Source organism: Chiroxiphia lanceolata, chromosome 5 (genome assembly GCF_009829145.1).
Source record: "Chiroxiphia lanceolata isolate bChiLan1 chromosome 5, bChiLan1.pri, whole genome shotgun sequence".
NCBI lineage: Eukaryota > Metazoa > Chordata > Aves > Passeriformes > Pipridae > Chiroxiphia > Chiroxiphia lanceolata.
The window spans coordinates 61,171,238-61,190,389 of record NC_045641.1 but is presented as its reverse complement, the minus strand read 5'-3'; the positions used below and the strand labels follow the sequence as shown (position 1 = coordinate 61,190,389).

Sequence of the window (19,152 nt, the reverse complement as noted above, 5' to 3'; positions counted from 1 at the left end):
TGGATTTGTCACCTGCGGAAATACCCACATAAAGGGTAGACAAACATCACCAAGCTCACTCTAGTTTATCTTAATCCAAACACATGGGAGCCTACTGGGACCAGGACAAGAGCCACTCTACAGTCACACTGCCATGAGAGATCCCCCCAGCTAGCAGAGGGTAGTGGTAGTAGACAATATCTACTATTTCAGTTTAAATAGGAGCATCCCCAGTTGTGGAGTTAGTATCAATAAATACATCTCTAAATTTTGTGTCCAAAAAAAGCTGTGGCTGCTGCTGATCTTATTGCACCTGCCACACTACCTGCTACAACAGCTCAGAAATGGAGAGGCAAAAAAGGTTGATGTGTCTCTTAGCTCCATGGACTGTGGTCTGAGGATTGATACTGAGGAAGGCTATGCTTGATTTTAGTATCATATGTAACTGTGGCTCTTTGTTTTCAGTGTAGAGCAGGAACTGGGCTGCAAGCAGATAGCTTTTTACTTGCCTACTGAGCACTCTCACCAAGTGTTTTTTGTACACTTTCAGAAATTTCCCAGATTTTAATTCCTCTTGCTTAGAAGGCTCTACTTAGTTCTTTCCTTCTTGAAGCATGACTTCTTTTTTGCTTACTCAGAGCTTCTTCTAAGCTATCTCTGGGGCATTCTTAGTCCCATGTTCAGAATGTGCTCACTCTTTGAAGCAGAAAACACAGGTCAAAAGAGCTGACTTTTTTCCTGCAGTCATCGCCGCACCACTAAACAAAACAATTAAATGTGAAGTTCTTTTAAAAAACTATTGCCAAATATTCCCTTCTGTCATTCCTTATTGATGATTTTGTTAATTCAGTGGGTTTCTGAAACCCATGTAAGTCACCAGCCATCAAAGCTGGATGTATGTGACATAAAGCACATCTCACTTAAACAGTTCACCCAGACAGTTGTGTGTGACTATATATGTTTTTATACTTTTGAATCCCTCATTCCTTCAGACTCCACTTCTCTGCCAGAGATGTATATCTAGAGGGAAAGGAAGACATTCTCATAGAGATACAGATGCATCATTCACATGCTACTTCATCCTACCTATTCACTGTTCAGTACATGCAGGCATGCCATGCTCCTTGTCCTCCCAACAGCTTTCTGGGAATCCAGCAGCAGAAACCTTCCTCACAGCCTTGATCTCAGCAGTGCTGCATTCACATGCAGCCATTGAGATGTAGCTCTCACCTACGCTGCTCTCACAGCAGAGCTGTAGAATGGAGGGTTTGGGGGAAAGAGAAGTTAAAATTGCAAGTGAGAAAGAAGAACAAGAGTGAACTAAGCAAGGACAAACAGGAGGTGCTGTCTGGAAGGAGCCAGTGAAGTTTGAAGAGGGGCTCCAAGCTCTTTTTCTGGAGGCCAGTTTCATTTTTGCTAGTATCTTTCCAAATGCCACTCTGCCATCAGGAACCACTCAGGTCCTCACTTTTCTTTGTTACTTTAGTGAAAGGCTTAGTAACAGAGAAATGTCGTGAAATAGGTCATATTTTAACTAATTTTTGTGACATATCTCCAACTAGTGCCATACTGGATCCCCAGGGAACAGTTACTAATTGTGCCTCTGGTTAGTGTCCACCTCAGGGAATTCAAAACAGCAGCAAATAACACCAGAATGGAGAAATAAAAAAATGGAGCTGGAAGATAAGAAGTGAGAGTGAGGTCCTGATACTCCAAGGTCTTAAGTCCTTTCAAATTGAGGAAACCAGTATACTCCTACAGTACAAGATGAGGGGGAAAATTAACCAACACAAACAGCTCCTTGCTGGTAAGAGAAAGAAATTCCAGAAACATCCAAGGCACACTCACATCCTGAAGGCATTCCTTGTTCCAGACCTTCCTTGCCAAATCTGTCATTAACAAATGCAGCCTAGGTCTATACTGAATGCACTCTATATGTCTATACTGTGGTACAAGTTCTGTAGGAACTCCCAGAGTGTTCCCCCTCTCAAACGTGCACCAGAGTGTGTCAAAGAGTACTTGGGTCTGTAAACCACAGGGGCCTGCCTCAATAAGGAATAAAAACCAGCCAGGATGGCAAATCCATATCAAACTGATGTCCCCAGGTAACAGCTAATCAGGATAAGCTAATGAAACTTGTTACCATCAAGCCCTGTACCACAACCAGGAAGGATGGGAGAATAAAAATGCTCTTCTTATTACTGGAAATTAAAATGCAGCCCAGAATCCAATTAAGCCACACATATCTGTCATGCAAGAGCTCTCCTTAGGTGAGGTAAGAAAGATCTGAGAGAGCAAGACTTTGAAACTGCCTGCATGACTTGGTGATTGCATGTACTGCTGTGATTGTGCCAGGGGAGGAGGGGATGGAGGCTGCAGTCCCCACTATGGCTCTGTATTTAACAGAAGAGTAGGGGGAGGGGATATATAGCTGTGGGAAGAAGAAACTGGGTCTTGCTAGGCAGTGTTTTTTGAAGCAGGTACTCTGTCAACTTATTCACATGCACTTCTGTATGTGATAATTACTTTCCGCTTCCATACGTTGCATGCAGTGCCTGCCTCTGTAGGAGGCTTTTCCTTTGGCTCCCACGAGAGGAGTATTTCTGGTGTCTTCCATGTGCTTCCTGAGCTTTTTCCCATCAAAACAGACTGAAACAGCAGACTATAGACTCTTAGCCTACCTTCTCTCACTACCCCTCACCATTCTGTGCAACTCACAGCTGGTTCATTGCTGCAAGAAGCAAAATGCCTCCAGCATGCGTACGTGGTTTCTTGCACTGTTTTTACACTGACACATTTTCTTGCTGGACTAGCTGCTTTTGCAAACCTTGCTGGGCTTGAATGCAATACACGTTCACAGCCTTGCCAGCCTGAAACCATATGTCTCAATTCCTCCCCAAATTCAATATTCAATTGTATCTCCAGCCTCCACTGCTCATTCTTTCTAGTGTACATAACAGATACCAATCATGAAAAGCTGTTAAGGATTTTTGACCAAGTTACAGCTCTTTAATTGGCCAAAACTTTTTCTAATATCAAGCTGTCCAGGGAGTGAATCGGATTGCAGGATTTAGAGCTATGTTCTGTATGCTATAGAAGTGACCTTATAACAGTTAACACTTCTTGTCCTGTTTGTCTCCTCCTTTCAAGGCACTGCATCCTACTTGACAGATCAGAGCCCTGGGACACAGGTTTTACTCTCAGCTTTCACTAGTTGGGTGAACTCAAGCAAAACATTTTCCATATCTTCATTCCCTCCTGTCAAATGAGAACTACCTTTGTAAGAACTGCTAAAGAGTAATGCAGAAAACATTATTATTATTATTATTATTACTATTATTATTATTGTTGCCTACATTCCCATGGTATTTCTATCATTCATCCTGTAGCAAGATCTTGCCATAGTTAGAGGTGTACTAGAGCTTACATACTTGCTACTTCCTGTACTTTTAGATATTGCTAGGGACATCCAATAGCAATATTTCCCCTGGGAATAAGTGCATTACTTCCTAAAGCACTTAAAAATGTAACATTAATGTGTATATGTGTTCAACTCTTAAATACAGGTGTTTCTGATGTTAGATCTGAGAGCTGGCCATAGCAGCCTGCAATGAAGCCCTGTAAAAACTGCAGCAGAAGAGTGGCTCTGATTCCTTATATTTTATATTATCACTTGTGCTTGAAGCAGCAGGATGTAAATTGCTTAGTGAGGATTTGCCAGCATCTCAAACCTGTGTCACACAAAAGAAAACAACTTCCCAAGAAGAAGACAATGAACAATGAGGCCTGTTGTCAATTAGGCAAAACCAGTGAGAGGAACGTGAGGACACATTTACTCCAGGATGTGAACAGAGATAACACCTTTGTTCTCTGGATGTATATCCTATGAAGGGTCACAGGTGGTCAAGGTTCCCAAAAATTAATCTGAAAAACAGAGGTGTTAATAGCAGGCAGAGATATCCTGAAAATTATGCTACCCACGGTCATACTCCACTGTCCTCTGCTGGCACTCGAGGTATTTCTTGGAGATCTCCCAAACACCGCCCAGCCAGGTTAAACTGCATTGCTTTATGAGATCAGATAAACCTCCCACCCCACAGTGATGAGAACTAGTCACATATGCTCTGGGCATACAGTAGTGGGCTCCTTCCTTAAGCCCGGGAGTTGCCTACTGGGCTTCAGCCAGTCAGTATCTGTTAAGGATACTGTTCAGTGTGTGCTGTTTATTATCAATTTCTCCTGAGTAAGAGGCTTCATAAAAATAGAACATAAACCCCTGTCATTCTTTCCCTCCCTCAGCTACACCAAAGCATCATTACAGTCGCACATGTAAATGAACCACGCATTCAAAAACTTCACAGCCACTGCAGGATAAGGATATGGAGCTCCTGGCCCTCCTGCATTCTACAGTTTCCACTGGCCCTCTCCTCTTCTCCTTATAACTTCTCCCCACTGCTGTCCACTCTTCCACCACCTTGTACCTCCCTGCACAGGCAACCTTTGCTGAACCCCAAGTTATGGCATATCCTATCCTACAGCTGTTGCAGGAGCTTCAGAGAGCATGCAGAGGTGCACATTGCTGGGATGTACTCCTGAGGCAACGCTCCAGCCATACTTTCAGGCTTGGGATTTGAAGAGTAGGTTAATATAGACTTAAAACCAGCCTGAGGGCTGCCCTTAGCAGAGAATAGAAACACACTATAGATGCTTCTCATCCTCTTCTGCCCCTCTTCCCATTACCAGTGCTTTCTTTCTTCTGCCTACATGTAAAATAACTTGCTGAAAGCAAATGGAGTTTGGCAGAAGTCTGATCCCTATCTAAAAAACTAGCAGATTCTTTCCTCCACTTTTGGGAGGCCAGACACTTTTAAATATCTGAGACTCAGACTCTTTGCCAACACTTCTTATCCACCAAGGATACAATCTGGTATTCCCTATCTACTTGGCTGTGTAAAAGCCATGGTAAATGAGGTGATAAAGGTGGCATAATAGCTCCAGTCAGAGCATGTCTAGTGAAGAAAATATTTCTGTATTCAGCTTGACAAAGATGAGAAACTGACTCCTTTCTCAGCAGAAACAAGGGACCAGCAGTGGATGTTGCTGTGACTTAACACAGAGATCAGTAATTTCCCAAATGAGTAATAAAGAATTCTTGGGGGAAGCATTACAGCAGTTGGCTGTGCCATCCCAAATGACTGTCACGGCAAGTATGCACAGAATCTAACAGGCTAACAGGCTAATAGTTAACTCTAACTACCTCCAGTGGTGGGACAGAAGTCAGTTCAAGAAGATCTGTAACATCAGATGTTATCTCATGTCTCTCAAATTTGAAGCCACCTCGTTAAGTGAGACACTCAGATTTACAGTTACGTGGAAACAAAATCTGGCTCTCCATTGTGAAACAGTGCAAATTACTGATCAGAGCTGTGCAGTCTGTCTACTTCAGGAGTTTGACTGGATATAGATTTATTAGCACAAAACATTATAGAAGAAAATTACTTGAAGAGAGGTCTTTGGCACGGGAACCAGCAAACGCTCAGAGCGAAGGCAGGAGATTCCCCAGATTCCTTGCTAGTTCACATGAAGGTTAGTGGTCCAGTGTGCATGGATATCAGCATGGGCTCTCAGGACAAATCCAGACACTCAGTTACTACGGTGAAGGGGGCCATGCAAGTACCTAGGCAGACACAGGCAAATTACTGGTGTCCTACTGGGAATGGATTTGCAAATTAAAAACAGCAAATTAAAGACAAGGACATTTGTGAGAATTCTGAACTGACTGCAGAGCTGAAACTTCTCCTGGAACTGTCCAAATGAGGCAGAAACAGTATGATTCACAGAGGGGAAAAAGCAAGGAAAGATATGTTTAAGCTTGGTTCCATGACTGAAGTAAAAATAAAGGTAATAATCTCTATAAATCTGGAGACATACCATCTCCTTTCAAAAATGCTGTCACTTATAAATTCTGTGAAGAACCTTAGGGCCAAACCCATATTGATCCAGGAGGCAGATCCAGGGATGCTCCATTGAGGCAGGGTCCACCCAGGCACTGCAACACTAAGATTCTGGATGCTGAGACAGGAGCAACAGTATCAGAGCAGCTCTCACACTGGAGTAGGATAGGGGGAAGCACTTCAGAGGACTGGCTGGAAATCAACATCATAGAGACAAACAGACTGGCAGCAAGGTCCTGTATTTTAATAGAAAGGTTAGAATTTGAAGAAATATCCAAAGTACAGCAAAACCTGAAGAAAATCCCAAGCCTCCTCAAGATCTATAATTTCAGTGTCAATTTTCTGCTACTCTTGAGAATGACATAGAGGTTTCAGTGTGTTTCAGGAAATAAAAACTAAGCTCTCTAGCAGTAACTGCCTTAGCAGCAGCCCAGGCTCATGCAAATGCTGGCAGGTGGATTGAGATGATCCACCAACTTCACATGCAAAGCCAGGAGGAGCAACAGACTCCATTTGCCAGTGGTAAACATCCACCTGTGTGTCACTGGAATTCCTACAGTAATTAACCAATTCTTTATAACTTTAATATTCCAAGACTTTTAAGAGACTATTACAAACAGAACACCTGTTCCAAGAAAGGGTCACAGATTTAGAGTGGACTGTTGAGGCATTCTGATGTACCAGTGCATTAATTCAAAAAACTATCTAGGACTTTGTCTTTATTGCCTGGGTTCCTAAGCAAAATGTGTCCTTTGTGACCATATAATATTTTCCTTTCTTCCTTCTATGCATCTGCATCTCTTTCTTTCTCTATGTGTATGTGTGTCTGTGTTGGTTCCTACTTTGTAACTGCAGATCCCATGGAGAGTTTCAACCAAGTTTAACTGAGTTACAGTGATTTCAGAGATACTAACCTCTGACTGAAGTTCCATGGAAACAGCTGGCAGAGTGTAACAGAGAGAACTTTGTAGGTTCTCCAATGAGAAAAAGGCTGCTGAGTTAACTGAAACCATTTCTCCACAGAGAAGTCTACGTGGTAGAGACGGATGTTATAAAAGCCTTGACACCAGGAGAAGCTTAGATCAGAACTCACATCTTGCTAGGCATCAGATGTAACTGTGACACAAATCTTCTGGAAGCCAAGCTTCATTAGTTCTGCAGATCAAAGATCCCCTTGTTTTCAGCTAGAAGAGGGCAGGAAGGACAAGGTTTTCCATTTCTTATTTCTTACTCAAAATCACTTCAATTTCATCAAAATGCCCCCTCTTAGATGCAACTAATCATGAAAAATATTGATCTTCTATCGCCCTCAGAAAGTGCAACTTCAGATCACATGAACATAATGGCTGATCAGTGAGCATAATCTTAGCAAAAGCAATAAAAATAATGCAATAATACCTGTGTGAGAAGCAGACTGTGCATGCACAGCACAGAGAAAAGGAAAAAAACATTATCAAACAGAGCAAATGTATCTTTATAACCCTGCAGCAACAAAACTCCTACCACCTTATATTAAAATACCATAAGAAAACATTACAAACATATTACACAAGGAATCAGAATGTTGCTTAATGGTTTTCTCATTGCTCACTGTTATCTCTATGAATTGCTATCCACTGCTATCCTCAACACTCATTTACATCAGTGGATGGATGTGTATCTGCGTGTGAGGACAGATATACAAAATCTGGTACAGATCCTCAGGTGATGTAAATTGTCATGGCTGTACTGACGTCAGTAAAGATGCACTGATTTCCTCCAGCAGATGATTTGCTTTTCTGTATGTAAAAAGCACAGAAACTAGGTGCTGCTTCAACTTGGCTCTGAGACACTGTAGACAAAAGCTCACGCAAATATATTCTCTTTTCTGTGTGTAAATATACATATTGCCTTGCTGTACTCACTGGAAGCAAGGACAGGAGCTTTAGGCTGCTTCCTATGCTGGAATTTAGAAAAAGGATCGTTCCTGGTCTACCGGCCCACTCCTGTCTGTAACAATAGATCTCCAGCTGCTTTGCTACAGATCTTAAAATACACAGAGATGAAAAGGTCTGTCCAGCATCACAAGTCTGTTAAAAATAAATTTAGGAGGAATTAAAGACTTATCTTAGGACTCTTAGTTCAATGCTCTAAGTGAGATCCTAAACAGAGCCATTGGGCAGAACAAATCCAATAGTCAAGACTCTCATTTTCTCACCTAGGGCTTAACTAAATGAAATTACAAAATCCAGAATACAAGAATATACAGTATATAAGAATAATACTAGGGTTTTTTTCGAGATACACTTCTTTGAAGGAAAAAAGGTTTATATTATTTTTCAAAAGCTATGAAAAGAAAGGGGAAATGGTCACATTTCAGGCTCTGCCTTCATAAATGACTCTTTTCTTTTTTCCCTTTTGTTCTTACATGGTTCAATAGAATGTGGACCAAGTAACAAGCACAGGCTACAGGTAATTTTATAACAAATGAAATATTTTCCATCTGTTAAACAGAGAATTATTTCTGCCTTTCCATAATGTTTTCCTAAGGGACAAACAACAAAAGGTTTCATAACCGAGAATGGAAAAAAGGGAAATAAACCACGGCTGACCTAGGAAAGAAAGAAGAAAATAAGCAACCTAACATGGCATTTATAAGGAAAATAACAGGAAAGCAGAAGATGAATTAACCCGTCATACAGAAAGACTGGCGTAGAGACAGTAGCTGCTTTTTACTGTTTCAACTTGTATTCCAAGGCAGAAGGAAAAAAAGATAAAACTGAGAAATTTCTACAGTCTAATATATAGGTTTGTCTAGAGCTACTTTTGCTTGCAGAAATAATTTTATTAAGTGAACTTTTTTTTTTTTGTAACAAGTAGGTAGACACCATAATTAATAGAAGACCCAACTTCTAGCTGACAGGATCTGGTCTGGAACTCAGGACTAGATGAGTATCCCAAGGCTAGATTTCTCTGACTCTGACTAAAAGTGCAAATAATTTCAAGTATGGTATAGGTGGGAATGTGTACGGTCTACCTCATGTAAGTAGCCACCTTCTGCATCCATAAGTTGTATGAACCTATGGATGCCTAAACTGTGTATTCCTGTGCATATCATTTAATGAAGGACATGGAAGTAGCAGTCGCTGCATTCTCAGAAGAACAGACTTCTTTTCCCACTGCTTGTGCTCCATAGAACGGGACAGCCAGCCCAAGAGTCACCTGGCACTGAAGCCCTGGCAGGAATTCTCAAGGGCATTATTAACACCTACTCATTTGGGACATTTTCCTATAAATACCTCTTCCAAACAGTCATGTGAGAATTCTTTCGAACGCTAACAGTGTTGCCATGTGAGTCCATTGCTCCTAAGGTCTTCTTACAGAGCCTTACCTTGGATCTGCCTGGGAAGTGACACCAAATGGGTCGTTACAGAGCATATGGAAGCAAGGTACCCTTGCCACCACAGAAGAGCAGCCTGGTTGCAACAGAACATCTACCTGAGTGACATAAAAATGTCACCATTTTTTATTAAAAGAAGTAAAAATAATGCATTTGCATCCCTTCTTATTTAAGCATTTTAAAATTCACCTTTTTTGCGGTTACTTTCAGCCCTTGGCTTCTCTTGTTAAATGTTTGCTATGAGTCTTCGTTATTCCAGGTACTGCTCTAATGGGTTCAGGACACAGAAACACAGGAGGTGTCTGTCCAAAGCACTACTAGGCACCGTTTCACACAGATTCCTTCCTTGTTCTTACTTCCTGATGCTCCCATCCTGTCAGTGAGATTTGTCACACTAGTAATTTCAGCCTTGACACTGTGTTGCTTTGGCTGGGACTTTATACAGCATCATACAGAAGTACTATCCCTGTGGTTGGAAGTCTTCACGCTGCCCTTACTCAGCAATTTTATACCTAGAACTTCATCCACAACCCTTGCTAAGCCGAGCCCTTTTCCTTCTCTCACTTCATCTGTTATTCTTTAACTATCGTTGTGAACAAATATCTCCATATTTCTCTGCCTGTGATTTTACAGATGCAGGTGCGTTCGTGTTATAAAGTATGTCTCAGCTGATTACAACCTGAGTGGAACCAGCATGGACATACCTTTAAGTGGGACATAGTCACAGAGAGTCTACTTTCTGTTTTCCTCTCATTATGTTCTTTATTTCAAAATCATCTAAGCAGGACTTTAACATCTCAGTAGCTATGCCAAAGCAGACCTCCATCATTTGAAACCCGCTTACAGCACTCGACTCCAAATAACTTCTGCTGCTGAGACAGTACATTGCTAGCAGGGATTTGCAGAACCCAGGGCAGCACCAATGCAACTATTTCTGGTGTGTGAACGCTCAGGGGAGTTAAACCCTGAAATATGCTGGAGGAAATCTGAAAAAATGAAAGCAGAGGGCAAAAGTAGCATTCCTTGTGCGCCCGTAGTGAAAGGAATAGATATCTGGGGTACATGAGCCATTCAGAGCTGTTCTGGTCTTTTTTTTTTTTTTTTTTTTAATTGTTGGAGGGGTTTTTGTGCTGGTGCAATGTGCAATTATAGCAAAATATGTTAATGGTAAACATAATATTTACAGTTATTGTTAGCATCCATTGAAATCAGTGGGATTTTTTCTAATGCCTTTACCCTGGAGATAATCCATAGAATAGAACATCAATGCATAGTTAAAAAGAAAAATTATGGTAAACAGCACCTTTGCATATGCAGTATCTTCATTTTAAAGTTACATAATTGAGCTTTTGAAATTAAAAAAAAAAAAAACCTAAACAAATAGTGTCAGACCACAACGGCAACTAAGTGACTTTTACATTGTCTTTTAAAACTTGCCTCTTTACTATGGTAAAAAATTCTGTCCTAGACCAATACAAAATAAAATAAAATAGTTTTCAACCCAATGCAAATCCAAAATGAGCTTTAAGACCTCTGGGAAAATGTGATTTTAGCAAAATTCTTCCAAGAGCTCTAAGAATTTGTTTTGCATGAGGGGATACCTTGCAGAGAAAACACGGGCTGATAATTTACAGGCAGTACTTGGATTCATTATGTCATGGCAGACAAATACTGTTTCTATGTCTTATTTTCACTGTTGGTGACAAGGTTTAAAGAGGACTTTAATGCCACTTTAATACAGAATGTTTGTAAATTGCACCCATGTCTTTTGATGAAGGGAACTATAATAGATTATTACCTATTACTCTAATTGTATTTATCGAAGCGAGTTTTCCCACTAATGCCTGGGCTCAGAATCTGAAGTCCCTCCGTACACAGAGCTCCTACTGAGAGTTTCACTGATAAAAAACCAGCAGGATTTGGGTCATTTAGACGTAATCTGCTAAATTCAACCCTGTGGCATTTCCCTGATACTCAGTGAAGGGTACTGGGGATTGGCAAAGAAGGTGGTATTCTGATAAAGAAGAGAAGGAAAATTTACACTCACAGGATTTGTCGACACTTCGGGATGGTCCCTTAAGACAAGAGGCTGCCTAGTAAGGGTGATCTGAGCTATGCTAATTTGGCAACCTGTATTTTTGAAGCAAAACATTCCATGACGAATGACCTTATTTTTTTGTTTTTAAAGCTGTGAGGTGCTTATGCAATAGCCTCCTAAGGTAGAGAGAGACAGATGCCGCTGAATAATAATCAGCCTAATTCTTGCTGAAAACCTCTGCAAGAATCTTCTGAGTTTTTCTCTGCTCCTTTCATAGGCAAGCTCAGTACTACCTTTCTCACACAAAGACATGCAGCAACAATTAGAGGCCTCTGCGTAACTCAGGAATTCTTCCATTTTTAGAGATGGGCTTGGGTTTGTCCCCTTTTAAAATGTAGGCTTTTTTTTTTCTTAAGGCTTTAAAGAAAGAAAAGTTGTCAGTTTAAAAAGAAAAAAAAAAAAAAAGAAAAAAAAGAAGACTGAAATTTTCTTTAAAATAAGAGAGATGCTTCAGTTGGTTTTCCTTACAAATCCCTTGTGGAAGACTGCCCCAGCTGACATGAATGAGTCACATGTGTCCAAAAGCTCAGGTCTTCATTTCTTTCCAGAGCTTGAGGTGAGCTGGGCTGCAAAAAACCCTCAAACTTGACTCAAAATGAGTAAAATCCCTGGGCTGTGTCTGAGGTGAGAAGGGGTAGCGCAAGTACACTTAAATGTGCTGCCTCAACCTCCCGTTTTGTGAGAGGCAGAGGAAATTCCATTACTGGCACTGCCTGGGTGCTGCTTTAACCCCTGCTTTCAGCCACTGCTTCCCGACATGCTAAAATATCCTTTCTGTTCTGTTTAGAGTGGCCATTTTCTGTAGTGAACAGTCAGTCCTATACTCTTGGTTAAGTGAAAAAAAAAAAAGATAATGTTGAATTTCAGGGTTTATAACAGAGGGAAAAGCATGTTTAGATGAGGGGAGGAAGGAAGAGAGTGCAGGCACCTGGTCTGTGCAGGTATTAACGTATATGTCCCCTGCTGTCACACAAAAGCAAAAATACAACTCTCAGGTTGGCCAGCTGAATCATAAGGCATATTGGGCATCCTGGCAATAAGTGGTGAAAGACTCCTCACCCTCCATCCAAGTTGCCTGTAAGTTGGATTCTGCAGTCTCTTTGATTTTCTTCTAAAAGACAAAAGAGAGGATGAAACCCAGCATATACAATAAATGGGGGGGGGGAAAGAACCTGCTGGAGTGAGAAATGTTTGGCCTCTCTCACGTTCCCTTTTCTATACAAAGATTTTGGTTTGCCTAAGCTATAGAAGGAAACATACATAGAAGGAAACAGTCTATTTTAATCTTCCTGAGCGAAGAACGCTGCAGGGATTGCTCTGTTATCCCCAGCAGCAGCCCTGACTTTCCACAAAAAGGCTCCATCCATCCCTCTATCTATCTATCTATCCATCTGAAATATAAAGATTATCATATGATATACCAGCAATCAGCTGTGTTCTTAATGCACTTCTCTTTGTGCATTTTGACATGAAGTAAAAAAACTACAGCTCTTCCCCCAGTCAAACCCTACTGTAAAAAGAGCTCAGATAAGAAGGAAGTATTTAGGCTTACGCACAGAAATTGATTCTTCAGCCTGTGTAATGACGTATGTTAAAAACTCTGCTCAGAAGCAAGGAAAGCCCTTGCTGAGACGATGTTTCTAACAGAGCCCTCACTGCAGGGAGTCACTCTTGAAAAAACAATGAGGTTGATTATGCATTTTTATATGGGTTTCTTACTGGTTTGACTTCAGGGACTTAAAGCACGGTATTCTGGATTTACACCAATCGGCATGAGTGCAGCATCTGGCCCTACTTCTTTTTTTAAACTCCAGCTCTTGCATGATGAGTAGGAGCCAGATCCTTTAAATGCTTACTACCTGTATTAATACTTGAGTAGCCCACTCACTTCCTTTAAGTTGTGATTGCAAAATTGAGTCTTACAGCGCAGTATTTTAGAAGTAGGGATCTGCCTTTTGGGATTCAAGCATGCCTTGACTGTATTTATTCCTTTAATGGTGTTTCTTTCAATAGTAGTATCTTCACTGATTTTTCATAAAATCACAATAGATGCTTAGCTGTTATGAAGTGGTGTAACTCCACTTACACCAGCTGAAAATCCAGCTTCACATTGTAGCTCTGCTTGTGTGTTCAAAACAAACATAAGAGAGAAGGGTCCCTTTTATTTAAATTGTCAAGAGAGACAAGGAAGACGTTTTGGGCTATACAGTGTGCTGTGCACTTCATTTGTTTGGACATTACTATAACCAAAACAATAGAGATCATTCTACAAAAGACATTTCTATCTAGTTTTACTACTTATATCAGATTCTTACATAAAAGAAGCCACAGCAGAAACTATGCTCCTTCTCCTAACTTCACTAACCCTGGCTTTCAACCAGAAAACATTCCCCTGCTTTCAAAGTGCCTAAACAAAGGAAATTACAATACTGACTGCAGTTGCAATTACCAGCTGGTGAACTGATGGTATATACTGAATACATAATCCAACAGAATGTTGCTCTTCAGTAGTAGCCTCTTCCACCACCTATAGTGCTGGAATGCTCATCCTTGTTTACTATACGTGCATGCACACAGATCATTACCAGTATTCAGTACTATTAGTCAAGCTTTCTTCACTGAAGAGCAAAGACCAACAAAAAATACTTTGTCCTTTTGAAGAGCTGGATCAGCGTCAGGTGCCACTCACAGAAAAATGAAAATAAAATAAAATAAAATTTTAAAAAAAGACAACTCACACACATTTAGGGCAGTAAGCACCCTAAATGTCAAAGCCGTGTACAGTATCTGTATCTCTATGAACATATACACATCACGTGCAATATAATGCACCCCTTACATCAGCGCGGGCAGGAAAACCCCAGCTCACTCCAGGGATGACGGGTTTTTCTGACAGATACCAGCGACTTAAGGCAAAGAGAAGCGACCACAACGCCGCCGCTCTTTGCGAGGCTTCTCCCTGCCTGGGCTAAACCGCACTCACTCCTCGTCGATCCAGGACTCGTTTATTTCTGACAGACAACGAAGGCACGATGCCGTGTGTGAGCACCGCGGGCGAGTAGCCCGAGGGGCTTCCCACGGGCCACGGACACTTGTCCACAGAAATGAGCGCGGCGAACTGGGAGGCTGATGCCTCTCGGAAGCAGCATCCTGGCTCCTCGTTGCACTCTGCCTGCTCTCCCCGAGAACGCATCGAGGGAGGGATTCCCCCACCCACCCACACACTGCCTCTCTCCCCGTGCGAGGCTGCAGGGGGGTATAACCCAGTTCCCTCTCGGAGTCGGGCCCGGAACGGCTCCCGCTGCCCCCGCCACCCCTGCCCGCCCCCTTCCCCCTTCGCACTCACTCCGCTCTCCGGCTCAGGACGCCTTTGCCGATGGCCTGGGGGGTCTTGTGCTGGAGCAGCGCGGCGCAGCAGCCCTTCTCCCTGCCGTCCTTGTCCGGGGGGTGCTGGTGTGGCTGCGGCGGGGGGTGCTGGTGCCCGGCCGCCCGCCCGGGCCCCGCCGGCGCCGCTTTGCCCGCGGGCGGCGGCGGCTGAGCCGGGAGCTGTTGGTGGTGCTGAAGCGGGTCGGGCTGGCCCGGCGGCGGCGGCGGGGGCTGCTCGGGCGGGGGGCCCTGGGGCGGCTCGGCGGGGGCCGCCGGCGGCTCGGCGGGGGCCGGCGGCTGCTGCTGCTGCTGCTGCCCGCGGAGGCTGCGGTTCTCGGTGCTCAGCTCGTCCAGCCGCCGCTCCAGCTCGTCGATGCGCTGGCGCTGGGTGTGGATGAGGCTCTGCTGGTTCTGCACGATGGCGGTGAGCTCCTTCAGGTAGAGCACGGCGCGCACCGGGTTCTCCAGCAGGCTCTCCATGCCCCGGCCGCCGGCGCGGGCCCCGCCGCCCGCCCGCCCGCCCGCCCGCCGGCGCTCCGGCGAGAGCGGCGCGGGACGCGGGCACGCGCCTCGCCTCTCGCCGCCCCGGGTGCGCGCACGGGCACGCGCGTCCCGCGCCGCCGGCGGCCGCGCGCGCGCTCCCGCGGGAGGGGAAGGGGCGGGGGCGGAGGGGAGGGGAGGGGCCCCCGCGCGGGCCCGCCCCGGAGCGCGCCGCGCACGCGCGGGAGGGGCCGCGGCAGCGGATGGAAGCCCCCAGGGTCGCGGGGGTCCCGTCGGGCCGTGGGGTCCTGTCCCGGTGCTCCCCCTGGGAAGCCGCCCCGTCGTCGCCCTCCGCCCGCGTCTGCGTGGGTGGTGGTGCCGCCGCCTCGCCGGTGCCGGGGGGAGCCCCCGGGGGAGCCCACAGCCCCCGCGGCCCCCACGGTTCGCTCTCCTCCCCGAGTGGCGTTTCTGGGTGTTACTGGGCTTTCCTTATCCAGGGTGACTTAGTCATTTCTTTTTGGGGTGTTTTTCTAAAGCGACTTGAATAATGGTGCTAGTTTTGGCTGCCCCGTTGATAACGGCCCTATTTTTAGCTTACCTGGTTAGAAACACGGTTGGAAAAGCCCTCTGAGTTCATCAAGTCCAACCTTTGCCTGAACAGCACCGTGCCCACTAAACCATAGCACTGAGTGCCATGTCCGCTTGTATTTGTGCCTCCCACGCTTCCCTGAGCAGCCTGTCCCAAGCTTGCCCACTCTTTCAGTGAAGAAACTTTTCCTATTAGCCAGCCTAAACTTCCCCTGGCACAGCTTGAGGCCATTTCCCCTTCCCCTGTCGCTGGTTGCCTGGGCAAAGAGACTGATCGTCACCCCGCTACAACCTCCTGTCAGGTAGTTGTAGAGAGCAATAAGGTGTCCCCTGAACCTCCTTTTCTCCAGGCTAAACAACCCCAGCTCCCTCAGTCACTCCTCATCAGACTTTAGCTCCAGAACCTCCACAGGCTTCATTACCCTTCCCTGAACTCAGCAATGTCCTTCTTGTAGTGGGCAGGTGAATGGAAGGTTAAATCTGAACTCAACAGAAGGAGTTTCTGAGGAAAATGGCTGTTAAAGAAACCTCCCGCTTCCTCGCAAGTTTGTTGCTCCTTGTAGTCTTTAGTGTCCTTTAGGTTCTTAGGAGGAAAGCTAGGGCTTATTGTGAAGTTTTTCTGGGACGTGTAGGGACTGTGGGTAGTGCTACCAGAGAACTGACAGGCAGGGCCTTTCCTGTTAGATTCTCTGCAGGCTTTCTTCACTTGTCATTGCCCTTCCTTATTCACAGCCAAAAGAGTTTGCAAACTTGCAACTTGGAGTCTGAGAAACTGTCTGTGTGCTTTCTATTACGTTCATCAATAAATAACCTGACTAAGGGTAATAAACTTACTTTCAGAAACTCCTGTTTAGGTCCGTGAACAATTTTGATGATTTCCATAACGGGTAAAAAGGCAGTAGCCTTTCCAATCACTGTGGGTGCTGAAGATCCAGAAGGTGTAATGAGCAGTCAGGTTTTAGACAAACATGTCAGTAAACTTGACTGATCATACAAAAAAGTGGAAGGCCACAGAACAAAAAGCAACTGGGTTTAAGTGATTTTGGGTGTAGAGCTCATTTTGCCTTTTCAGATCAGCAAAACCTGCACTGTAGCAAGGATTTCCTGAAGTTGGGAAACAAGCAGTGTAAAAGAGAATCTCTGTTTCAGATGAGCTGAAAGGTGTATTTCCAGTCTTTTCTGTTCACAGATAGCCCTGGGAATGTAAACTGATGCAAACAGGATCACCAGGATTAGAAGCTGTTCACAGACTCCTCCTAAAACAGAACTGCTATTCACAGTTCTCTAAGCAAGCACTTAAGAGATGGCTTTTGGGGATCATGAAATGTTGCCATATGTCCCCTGTGTGTTGGGGGAAGATCCCAGAGTGAACTCTAGGGAGTATGAGCATTCAAATCCCACACACTTATGATTTTATTGGAAAAGTTTAGGGGAACCTTCCTCCCTCTCATTGCCTAGCGTGTCATTAATGTTTTGTGACAGGAGATTGAGCAGGAACTGGCACTGTTTAACAATAGGAGACATGGTTATAGGGGAATGTGAAAAAAGGCACATGCAGAAAGACAGAGGATGTGAAAACACCTAATCTGTATTTGGAGAAGAGTGGAAGTGATCATTTGGGAAACTGTGCTGGCATACTGTCTCCTTTCAGAGACGCTACTGAACAGCATCATTTCAGTCTTGCCTCTCAGGAACAGAGTCCAGGGACAGCAATGGAAGTAACGTGCTCTTGGCATTAATACATTCGGGGAAACAAACAGGGGTGGCTATATGTACACTCACATATGTGTGTACACACACACACACACACATAGAGCTACCTTGTCCTTGTTAGGAGAGACTTCGGGGACAGATTGCTTATCTGGCAGAACAGAGGAGGCTGCTTTCACTCTTGAGGGAAGTCCTGTGCAGAGGTCTGTGTTTGCAGTGGACATAATGTTTCTTTGCAGCTCAACTGGATAAAAGAGATTAAGACATAAAGGTCATAGACATCATACTGGCCAATCCAGGTTGAAGTCAGCCAGGTCGTGGCATGTGTTCTTAAGGAAATACTAACTAAAAATAAAAAATAATCTTGATTTGGATGATTGGGGACGGGGCAAAACAGCTTGGAATTCTTGTGTCATGGTGCTTCAATGCCTATCAGAAGATGTGACTTTTACTGCGCAGAGTGGACCTTATGTATTCAATCACTGTTTCTGCACCTTTAATTTGCTTGACCAGCCTCATTAGCCTAATTTGTACTAATAATCTTTGTCATAAATTAAACAGAGACCTACAGCTGTGGATTGGTAAGCTAAAAACAAGCAGGAGAATCAGAAAGAAACCTCTTTTCTGTGCAGGTGTGGTGACTGGTGGACAAAAATGGTAAGACCAGTCCTGACCTTCCAGGTTTTGACAGAGAGCACATGCCAAAGGAAAATGCAGCAGAATGCTTTTGTGCCTAACATGAGTCGCTATGCGGGGACCTCCTTACAAAACTTCAAGAGTTAATAGAGTTGCATAATCCTCTGTAATAAGAAAATTCAGTGAGGACGGGGTATTCAGGACGAATCTGCCAGGATATCAGAAGAAACTGAATGTCTTCTTTTTCTTGGTAACAAAGAGTTCTGCATAGCTGGAAAACACCTCCTCTTTTATCCAGCCATCACTGTGCCCCTTTGATTATGCTGCCACAATACCTAGCATACATCATTTGCAAGGCTCTGCACATTAGTGAAGTACTGTTCTGTAGAAGGTGAATTGTAGGGCTGTAGCCATCACAAAAATGGTAATATGGACACAGAGTGGTTAAATGACATATCCAAGGCCAAATCCAGCAGGAAGCTGAAGAGGGAGGATGCAAGGTGGGGGGAGAAGAGGGACGGGACACTTGATGACACCACGCACACAAATGGCACGACAGATCTCTGATTTAAAACATCTTTGGCATTTAGCCCAATCTTCAGGTCATTAAATGCTGCTGCTTTGCTCTTTAGGAGAGATGTTATCTGGAGGGAAACAATGGTGAAGATAAGGAAAGCCTGAATTCTGTTAAAATTATTTTTGCCATAGATAATTTGATGGTATTGTATTTTTCAAAGTCCTGATTCTTTTCAGTCCATTCCAGAAAAAATAATAATGAATAATAATGGATTAATTATGTTCTTATAGAATAAAGTGCTTCCCTTATCCACTTAGCAAGGTGCTTGGGCATTGCACAGACAATTACAAATAAAGTGCATCAGTAGTAATTAAAGTAAGCATGCATTATAAAACCAAAACAAAATGCAAATGAGTCAAGCCCCAGGATTTAATGGAAAGGTCTA

At 43.8% G+C, this 19,152-nt stretch overlaps 1 protein-coding gene across 6 annotated transcripts in view; it reads right to left on the bottom strand.

Moving 5' to 3' along the window:
* The window catches only part of IQSEC3 (IQ motif and Sec7 domain ArfGEF 3), a 101,605-nt gene extending 86,310 nt beyond the window's left edge, over positions 1-15,295 (bottom strand). For 5 of the 6 annotated variants that reach the window (XM_032688450.1, XM_032688449.1, XM_032688453.1 and 2 more), the window contains exon 1: positions 14,757-15,294. In XM_032688450.1, the coding sequence (XP_032544341.1) occupies positions 14,757-15,256 (500 nt within the window). In that variant the 5' untranslated portion in view covers positions 15,257-15,294. Of the gene's footprint in view, positions 1-14,756 lie in introns of all 6 variants that reach the window. The other variant, XM_032688447.1, reaches the window with a different exon arrangement.
* Positions 15,296-19,152: the final 3,857 nt, after the last annotated feature.